Here is a 10,126-nt window from a genome sequence, read left to right as displayed (position 1 = left end):
ACCAAAATTAATGTTGAGGCCTGCCTCTCGGGAGCTAGAAGTCAAAATTTAGGACTCCTCAAGATAAAGGTAGTAGTTGATATTGTGGGAATGTGAATGAGAGCACGACACAAGTTGTTTACAAGAAGAGATTCAGGGATGGTTCTGGAAAACCCAACATTTAACAGCCAATGAGAGCTGAGTCAGCAAAGGAGGGTAGTCACAGGGGAAGGAGGAAATGTGGAAGAAAGTGGACCATGGAAAATGGTGGAGAGAAAATTTGAAGTGTTCAAATGCAGGAGAGGGGTCAAACAGAATTAAGAACTGTCCACTGGAGTTGGCAATTAGGCAAAAGCTTAAGAAAATCTATAACAGTGTAGAGAAAGAGATACAGTGAATCTTCTTCATTGAGACCCTAGGTATAGTTGCTGCTTCAGATCAAAGGCTAGGTAAACTGGAGAACATCCATGGATATGGTCTGGCTTCAGTCTTGCTGCATGAGGCAGATCTGGTCCATCCTCACAGAGCCTAGCAAGGAGCATGGCATATTAGTATGTGCCCACTAAAGATTGGTGGAAAGAATAGATGAATGTCTGTGTTGGCCAGGGATCTGTCTTGGTAAATATATGGCTGGCTCCAGGGGGCTTTAGGAGGCCCCCCAGAGTTGCCAAAGTTCTGTTGCTTTGATAAGAACTTCAAAGTTGTCAAGTTATAATGTTCATCTTGTAGCTTATGCCAGTATGGGGGGGGGGTATGTTAGAGGTGAAGTTGATAACACCTCCACTCAGGTTGATTCTGTTCTGAAACATATTAACTTTTGGCTGATTCTTAGTGGTGATTTCCTGATGTGTGCTTTATTGTCTCTTTAAAAAAAAATTTTTTTTCTTTATTGATTTGAGAGAGGAAAGGAGAGGGAGGGAAAGACAGAAACATCCATGAGAGAGAACATCGATTGGCTGTCTGCTGCATGCCCCCCGCTGGGGATTTGGCCCACAACCTGGGGATGTACCCTGACCCAGGACCTCTTGGTGCATGGGTGGATGCTCAACCACTGACCCAAACCTCCAGGCTATTATCTCTTATTACCTCCCTCCCTCCGTGTGTGAAAAGTGTCTCATGTCTCCAGTTGCACAGTCCATTTCTTAAGGGCAGGGACCACTCCAAAGAGTCTTTTGCAAGGCCTGCAGCATACCTGTCCACTTGACCCTTAGCTCAGAATCCCGGTACCCTCATCCTCACCAGAATTAGAACCAAGAATAGGTCAAGCCTGGACTGTCCACCTGCCCTGACATCCGTCAACCGTCAGTGAAATATATGTTCGCTACTTCCCAAAACCTACCCTAGGAAGGTTGGCCTGATTGGAAATTTAGAGCAAACAGCTGCGCTGACACTGCACCTTCGGCCACCAGCTCAATGCTTGGGGTCTTGGATGCCCAGTCCTCCTCGCCTGGAAACCTGGCGCTGTGCTGCTGGTCTCGCTGTGGCCACGTGTCTGCAAGAGCCTGTGCAATATAAAGGGCACGACAGCTCCCACATGGCTAGACTGAGGTCCCCTCACTTGCACATGGAGGACCTGATGCAGCCCAGATACTGGAACTGGGGTTGGAGGGTGGAAGAAAGCGTGGGGGTGGTGCTTTCACTCTTTTCTTAAATCCCTTTTTTGTTTTTTTGTATTGATGCGGTGGTTTGGGATGGATCCAGCGCCTCAGTCCTATCCCTTCCAGGCGCCCCTTGCTGCTCAAGTTACTGGCCACCGCTCGTGCCCCTCGAGCCGGTGTAGACACGGCCGGGCGGTCCGACGGCGGAAGGAGCGCGAAGGAAGCGGAGGTGGGTGTCCACCGCTCCCCTCCCGGCGGAGGCCGCCCGGCGCGGGGGGGATGCCGGCGCGCGGAGGGCGTGCGTCGCCCCTGCCCCCCCGCCCGGGAGGACCCCGCGCCCCGGGGAACCCCCGCGCGGGGCTCCCGCCACCCGCCCCCATCCCTCCGCCTCTCCCAGGCCCGGGGCTGCCTCCTCGGGCCGCGCCGGGGCCGCCCCGTACTGCGCATGAGCGGGAGCCCGGCGAGCCCGTGAGAGGAGCCGCCGCCGCCGCCGCCGTCCATTCGCTGCGGAGCCGGAGGAGGAGGGGAGAGGCCTGGAGGACACCAACATGGTGAGGCACTGCGGCCGACCGCCCGCCCGCCCGCCCGGGGCCGGCGCCGCCGCGCACCCCCGCCCCGGCCGTCCCCCGCCCCGCGGCGACCCCGCCGCCCCGAGCCTCGGCCCGCGGCCTCCGTCCCGCTCCCCGGCGGGGCTCTCCTTCCCGCCTCTCCCTTCCTCCTTTGCCCCTTCCCGCCCGGCGCTGCCGCTACGCGAGAGCCGAGGAGGCGGAGCGGAGCGCAGCCGGGCCTAGTCGGGAGCCCCGAGGAGTTTGGGGCGCGGGGAGCGGCCTCCGGTACCCCTCGCCGGGGCCGGGCGCGGGGCCGGGAGGCGTTGGGGCGGGGGGAGGGGAGGGGACAACGGCCCCCTCCTGCCCGGTCCCCTCGCCGGCTCCATTGTGTCTGGCCGGGGACCGGGTCCGGGGTTCCGGGTGAGGAGCCTCCCCCCGCCCGGGAGCCGGGGCTTCTCCCTCCGCCCCGCCGGGGATAAGGAAAGACTTTCTCGGAGCTCCTCTCCCCTCCGCTCCCGGCTCCAGCACCCCTGAAGTCTCCAGGCAGTTTTGACCGGGGCGGGGTATCAGCCCTTTCCTTTCTCCATCACCTCTCGCAGCGTCCCATGCTTTCGAAATGAGTTTCACTGGCCAGTTGGTGGAGATTTTATTTACTTCTCCACGGAGAACACGAGAGACCGCTGAGCTTGGGGGACGAGGACGCAAGGGCGGGGGGGGGGGGCAGTACGGAAGTGCAACCTGTTCTAATTTCATAAAATGAGGAGAAACAGACTTGCTGCCTTTTGAGCAGATATTTTATATGCTTGGGGTGGGAGGAGTAATTGCTTTATTACGCCAGTTAAAACGACCATTTGTGATTTTTAAAAAACAGTTTGTCAGGTTGTTCCCCTCTTCTCTTTTTATTTGGAAAAAAAAATGTTTTAAGTGGTGGTCAAGTTATGTTGACATATTGGTAGTTACGTACCTGACTCTGTTGGACTCTTTTTGTTTTTCAGAAACGATATTTGGCATTATAGTCTGAGCATGAGTTGAATTCCATGCAGGTTACTGTATGAATAGACAGTAAAAATGATATTGTTGTCCGTTGGTTCATGGGCAACATAAAGGCTTCTTTGAGGAGGGTGTATGCGTGTGTGTCTGTTAAAGGAATGCCCCAGTGTCTTTTGTTTTTAGTTGGTCTTATTTCTGCTGAATGACAGTTATCTAGCCTCACCCTCCAACTTGGCAAAATTGTGGTGTAATACATAGGTATGTGGTTTAGTTTTCCATATAGTCAAGATTTATATTCTATGAAAAATTCCACAAAAGTTCACCGTTTGTAAGAAAACTGCCATAAAGTACAGGTCAGTGTTGGGGTTGGTACTACAGTGTTCAAAGGTCCACTGGGACATCTATAGAGTTTCTAATTTCTTAAGTATTATGACTGTCATTGACATTACTCTTAAAATTTCCAGATTCTTGGCATGTAGATGAATAGTAAGTGTAAAGTAATGAGATGTAATTCCCTGGTAAACACTGAGAGAGAGCACTGAAATGTGTTCTGTTCTTAATAATCTCCCAATCAGCATCCTGTGGAATCCAAGGTCTTGATAATGCTCATCACCTGTTCAGGAATTCAGGCTTCATGTAGTTCATATGAGAGTATTGGATTGGAGCTTGTAAGCTTCTATCCTTTTGTTAATATTAAATAGCTAGTTTTGGAACTTAGCCATAACTCATCTAATTATACCAGTAGTGATAAGATATTACTAATTTAAAGCACTTTCTGTGACTGAACTCAGATCATGTCACTAGAATTGTCTTGGTATGCTCTAGAACCTAAATTACTGTGGGCCCTAGTAGAAGTTAGGCCATAAGAATTTTCTGGTTAAGAAATTTTTTATTATAAATTTCTTATAACTGTTTCTTGATACAATTTTTGGACTAATGTTAGGGTTTTCTTTTTGGTGTGTGTAGTGCAGTCCATTGTTAGAATACGTGTTGTCAATTCCGGGGCAAGCTTAAATGATGTGAAATATTTTGTATAAGAAGAAAAAGTTCAGAAAACTTTAAAAGTAATTTTAAAAGTAGACAATAGAAATTTTGTTACTCCTGAAAATCTTTTTAAAAGTGTTCAAAATTTCTGAGTTTTCTTTTGTAAGATGACAGGATTGGATTTGATGATTTCTAAAGTTCTATTCAGCTATAAAAATTTTGTTATAATGATTTTTATTGGAGGTGTGGGAAGTGTGTAGACTGTGAAACCACTAGATTTTTATTTACATTATAGAATTTTTAGACCTGAAATGGCTCCAGAGATCATCTTATTTACTCCTCTTCCCCTTTATAGAAGAAGAAATTGAGGATCAAGGAGGTTTTGAGGTTCAAGGTTGCAAAATTGTTTGTTGCAGAACTGAAACTGTTTTCTCCTGATTTACTGTTTCCACCAGTATTTGTGATGCATGCAGTCTTCTGACTCTGAAATCTGGAGAAATGGTTGAAACTTGGATTTGAAAATAAAATACATTACTTATTTAAAACATGAAAACCCAAGTATTATTAATGAATATTTTAAATGACAAAATTCAAATTAATGAATGACTAATGATGTTAATTACTGTTTTTTAAAATGTGTGGACTTTGGCCCTGGCTGGTTTGGCTCAGTGGTTAGAGCGTCGGCCTGTGGACTGATGAGTCTTGGATTCGATTTTGGTCAAGGGCATGTACCTCGGTTGCAGTTCATCCCCGGCCCTGATTGGGGTTGTGCTGGAGGCAACCAACCGATGTGTCTCTCCCTCCACCACCCCCACTCTATCTGATGATAAATAGAAAATATATATATTATATATATATATCTCCTCGGGTGAGGATTTAAAAAAAAAAAGATTAAAAAAATGTGTGGACTTTGAAGTTTAAGATTGTATTTTGAACAAATACCAGAGTGTATAAGTCTGAATGAATGGAGGTCTGTTCAAGATTGTCTCTTAAGAACTTGTTTCACATTTTTGTGTGTGTGTAAATTAAAGGAGTGCCTTAATTCATTTTAATAATTATTAAATATCTAATATGTCAGGCTCTGTTTAGTCCTGTTAAGGAGGGGAATTGGGAGTCTGGGGCACAATGGAAGTGGGGTTGCAAAATGGTGTCTTCACCAGTGGCAAGGTGAATTTTGAGCAGACTAGAAGATGGAGTAAGTAAGTCACGCAGAAATATGGTGGGGAGAGATTTGAGGAACATTGAGACCAGTGTTGCTGGGGCAGTTTGTATGTGAGAGCGGGGACATGTTGGACATTGGAGCAGATGAGGTCTGAGTGGTGGGGAGTGGAGATGGGGCTTTGAAAGGACATTGGGTTTTTATTCCAAGAGAAATGGGAAGCCACTGAAGGATTCTGAGTGGTGTGATGGACCTTATGTCTGCTGTCCAAAAGTGTCTTATTGCAATATTATAATTATTATTTTTAAAGCAGTTTTTAGAGACATAACCCATAATATAGTTTTCTGTGTGTTTGGAATTTAAGATGACTGTCCAATGTTCAATAAAAACTAGTTGTTTGTCGAGTTTACCTAGTTAAAATAGCACAGCAAATCTCATAGATTGCTTTTGAATATGTTTTAGTAGTTTTTATATAGTTTAATGGCTACATGCAGAAAACTGGGCCAATTAGGGAGAAAGGAGGATAGTAGCATTTATTGAGAACATATGGTCTAAATGATATGACTAGGGTAAAGAACTAGTATGTGGCAGAGTAGGGATTAAAAGCTTGGTCTCTGGTTACACACTTGACCCCTCCTTAAAAACAAAACAACAAAAACTCAGCAAGCACATTTTGAATATAGGTGAGGAATTTTTTATTAGTTTCACCCTGGTTTCTTATATTAAATAGTTGTTTCCATATATAATCAAGTTATCTGATTTAAACATTTAAGTAATTGAAAAAGTAAAGCTCTTTTGATACATACAATAAAAATGTTGAATGTAAAATGAACTTGTGGTAGTGGTTTTCTTTTTAATTTTTAAAACAGCTCATCTCATTTGAATCAAGTGGCTGTTTTGAGTTTGGCCTCATAGATTGGGTCCAGCATAATGAAAATCTGTGAGAAAGCCCTCTTTTAAGTTTCAGTATGTGTTCAAGTTGTGATAGTGTTAGCCATGTCATTTGATGAAGAGAAATAGTTCCAAATAGGATTCAGTTGCTTTGTGGACACAAACAAGCTCTTGAATAACCTGCTGACTATCTAGTTTGCCTAGTCACGTTAGGTGTATACTCCCTACCTAAGAGAAAACAAAAACAGAAGGGAAAAAAATGCCACTAAAGCATCTTTTATCACTATGTCGAACCTATTTATATAATTAGTACCTAATCAATGATTGGGGCTGCTTGTTTTCATTGTAAAAATATGAGAGATTTACTTTTAAACAGTTCTTTTCTAGAGAACGTGAAGAAATTTAGAAAAGCACTCTTGCATTACACTTTTGAATCCCTCAACTCTGAACATAGTGTTCAGCAACAGAGATAAGTTGACACGGCCCATTCCTTTGTTACATTTTTCATTTCAATAAACGTTTAAAGTGCTTATTATTCATAGAATTCTAATGTTTCTGGATTTCGGATTTGAGTAATTACTAAATCTTAGAATTAGGAGATTTTATTTTTCAAGGATCATTTATTCTCTTTATTTGTATGACTGTTGAGTGCTGGTCATAAGTTCTTTATGGAACTTAAAATCTCATTTCTTTATTTTTTGTTAGTAATCTTTTTTTTTTAAGAAAAGAGGTGTATTGAGAGGAAAAGCAAATTTAAATTAGCTATCTTGACTGCTTGTTAGAAGTTGAAGCAGTAAGTTTGGGAGAATTAATTGAAATATGATAGCTAACACAAGTATTTTAAGGAGGTAATTTCTATCCTATTATCATAGATAATCAGGAATTAGCAAAAATAACTTTTTAATAGTCAAAAGAATTTTCTCTAAACCAAAATCAAAATATTTTATTTACAGTGGGCGTCATCTTTTGAATAATAATTCTGTGGGTGGAGAAGAGAAAAATCCTTTAAATTTCCATTAACTGAATAATTTTTTTTTAAATCTGTGAGAAAAATCATTTAAAAACATACAAAACTGCCCTGACCAATTTGGCTCAGGGGTTAGAGCGTCAGCCTGCGGTCCAGAGAGAGACCCAGGTTCGGTTCCCGCTAAGGGCACGTACCTCGGTTGCGGTTCATCCCCGGCCCTGGTTGGTCGTGTGAGTAGCGGCCATTTGATGTGTCCCTTTCACGTTGATGTTTCTCTCTCTCTTCCTCTCCCTCCCTCCTACTCTGTCTGAACAAAAAATGGAAAAATGTCCTCGGGTGAGGATAAAAATAAATAAATAAATAAATAAACATACAAAACTAGTTTGCATCTTACAAGTATACATACTGAAATATTTTTTTTCAAGTGACTTGCCATTATATAAAACATCATTGGGTATAATAATTGTATATAGTATAATATTCCATATTTGACTTGATGTAATAGTAGTATAGCACCTCTTAAGAGTTCATTTTAACTGTCATTCAGAGTGCAGGAAATTTACAGATGAACGATAAGAGCCACAGGCCTAACCATAAGTAATGATTCTAAACTGCAGATTATCATTTAAAAGAATAGAGAGGGGTTTTGTTTTGCTAAATAGTTGAAATTGTGCACATTTGCTTATATTTTCTGGCCATAACCTGTACATATATTTGTATTTTCCTCTGGGCTTCAAGTCTTCTCATTGGAAAAGGAAACCCTGACTTTCATTGGCCCCTAATTTGCTGCCTCTGTACATTTAAAGCTATACATTACAGTCATTTAAAAACAAAAACAAAAACAAACAGGTTAACAGGACTACAAACATTTTTCTTTCTGTTGAATTACTTATCTTCAAAATGACCTATCTCCCTCTTTACCCTCCCTCTCCTTCTGAAGGGAAGTTCCTTTCCTGAGTTAGCCTTTTCAGTTAGGTTGTGAGGGAATGCTTAATTAAGGGGAAATTTTAGACATAATGCAGATTGTTTACATTTGAAGGGAAAGTTCAACTGATTACTTCACTTTTTCATAAAAAAAGTGAAGACATATTACTTACACCTCCTCCCCCCAGTGCTCACATAATTAGTCAGTGGGTTGCACTTTTGCTCCTTTTTTCTCTCTTTTACAATGTAGATAAAATAAATGGAAAGACCAGGCCTTGAAGTTAGGCACCAGGCTCTGCTACGTTTTAGACAAGTCTGTCATCTTTAGATAAATTGAGCTCTGAAGCTTGGTTTCCTCACTGGTAAAATGGAATCAGTGAAACCACCTTGCATAGTTGGCACACAGTAGGGGCTCAAATAAATGTTAGCTGCTAGTTTTCTGATTATGGTTATTCTTCTTTCTTTACCATTTACACAGAATTTTTTCTCTGGAATATTCTTTGCATCATGGACTTGCAAAGAGTACTTACTGTGTGCTAGGTACAATTCTAAGAGTTTAACCTGATTTAAAGTAACCTTCACACCCTGTTTACAGATGAAGAAATTGAAGCATGTAGAGATCAGAGATTAAGTAATTTTCCCAAAGTCACACAGCAATTAAAGGCACAGGTAGGATTAAAATCCTGCCTGTCTGGCTTGAGAGTCTGCACTCTTCACTAGTCATATACTGCCTCTCTCTGTAGATAGAAGGGAAGAGGATTTCTAGCTTTTCCTTAGATTCTTAGCCAGGCTTTCTTATAGAACTTTGCTCTTAGGTAAAAATCTTCTCTAGAAGTAGGTTGTCTCGTAAATTAAATTGATTTTTCCTGCACTTTTGACTTCAGACCTGTAATCTATGGGAAGACTTTTTGTAGATAGGTGGTTTGGGATATCATAACATATGGCTTTATCTACTGAATACTATGTATCATATATGAAAAATATGATTTTCTGGACTTAACTTAGCTCTTAAGTTTTAGATGAAGTTAAACTGTTAATCATATGAAAAACAGAGAATCAACATACAGAGTTTTTAGTGAGAATTATGGGTGATCATTACAGTGTTTTGATTTTTATGTGTGTTTTTTTTTAATGTTTTCATTGATTTTCCTTAGAGAGGAAGGGAAAGAGAGGTAGAAACATCGATGTGAGAGAGAGACATCGATCAACTGCCTCCTGCACAACCCCTACTGGGGATCAAGCCTGCAACCTGGGCATGTGCCCTGACTGGGAATCGAACCCAGACCTCTCAGTCCATGGGATGACAACAATCCACTGAGCAACACTGTCTGGGCAGTGTTTTGATTTTGAAAACATTGCCTTAAGTGATCTATATTCATCAACTCCTGAAATAATTAGAATTGAGTCAGAAAATTCTTTAAAAATATAAAGGCTTTGATGTCTTTCTAGACTAGGATTCGGGTTGATTTTGAAACTTAAGGGTGAGAAAGTGAAAATTTAGAATAATAGAAATAATGAAATGGATCTTAATTTTTTTGCTTTTAAGAATATCACTTACCCATTAAAATTATTTCATTTGAAATTGTTAGGACTTAGTTAACTAGAAAATCATTTCCCATGTTCATTGTTTTTCTTGAGAGAAATACTTATATGAGGAATTTAACTTTATGATCATTATTATTTTTACCATAGAGCCTTTCTCAGTCCCTATTTTATCATGACAGACTTTGTAGATTCAGTGGTAAAATGTACTTGATCACTTATATGATTCTTGGCTACATTCAAAGTATTTGTTTTATTTTATTTTTTTATCCTCACCTGAGGACATTTTTTTGTTTTTTGTTCAGATAGAGCGGAATGGAGAGAGAAACATCGATGTGAAAGGGACACATCGAATGGTTGCCACCCGCAGGACCCAACCAGGGCCGGGGACAAACTGCAACCAAGGTACATGCCCTTAGCGGGAACCAAACCCAGGTCTCTCTGGACCACAGGCCGACGCTGAGCCAAACCAGCCAGGGCTGATTTTTTTTTTTAATCTATTATTTTAAATGTGAGTTTTTGCAAGCGTGTGATTGGTTTAAGT

At 41.8% G+C, this 10,126-nt stretch overlaps 1 protein-coding gene and 1 long non-coding RNA gene across 7 annotated transcripts in view; one reads left to right on the top strand and one right to left on the bottom strand.

Annotated features, from left to right (window-relative positions):
* Positions 1-227: 227 nt before the first annotated feature.
* LOC118616902 lies at positions 228-2,815 on the bottom strand. The gene is made up of 3 exons (XR_004956730.1): positions 2,716-2,815; positions 1,319-1,481; positions 228-507 (listed from the first exon to the last, which is right to left on the bottom strand). It is a non-coding gene; the product is annotated as an uncharacterized LOC118616902 (long non-coding RNA).
* The window catches only part of DCUN1D1 (defective in cullin neddylation 1 domain containing 1), a 30,640-nt gene continuing 22,218 nt past the window's right edge, over positions 1,705-10,126 (top strand). For 4 of the 6 annotated variants that reach the window (XR_004956729.1, XM_036242461.1, XM_036242460.1 and 1 more), the window contains exon 1: positions 2,017-2,128. Coding sequence is in view for 3 of the 6 variants with exons in the window: in XM_036242461.1 (XP_036098354.1) it covers positions 2,126-2,128 (3 nt within the window). In the remaining 3 variants the exon portion in view is untranslated. Of the gene's footprint in view, positions 1,807-2,016; positions 2,129-10,126 lie in introns of those variants that run through there. The other 2 variants (XM_036242464.1, XM_036242462.1) reach the window with 2 other exon arrangements.

Source organism: Molossus molossus, unplaced genomic scaffold, assembly GCF_014108415.1.
Source record: "Molossus molossus isolate mMolMol1 unplaced genomic scaffold, mMolMol1.p scaffold_m16_p_5, whole genome shotgun sequence".
In the NCBI taxonomy this organism is placed as follows: Eukaryota; Metazoa; Chordata; class Mammalia; order Chiroptera; family Molossidae; genus Molossus; species Molossus molossus.
This window is presented reverse-complemented; position numbering and strand designations above follow the sequence as displayed.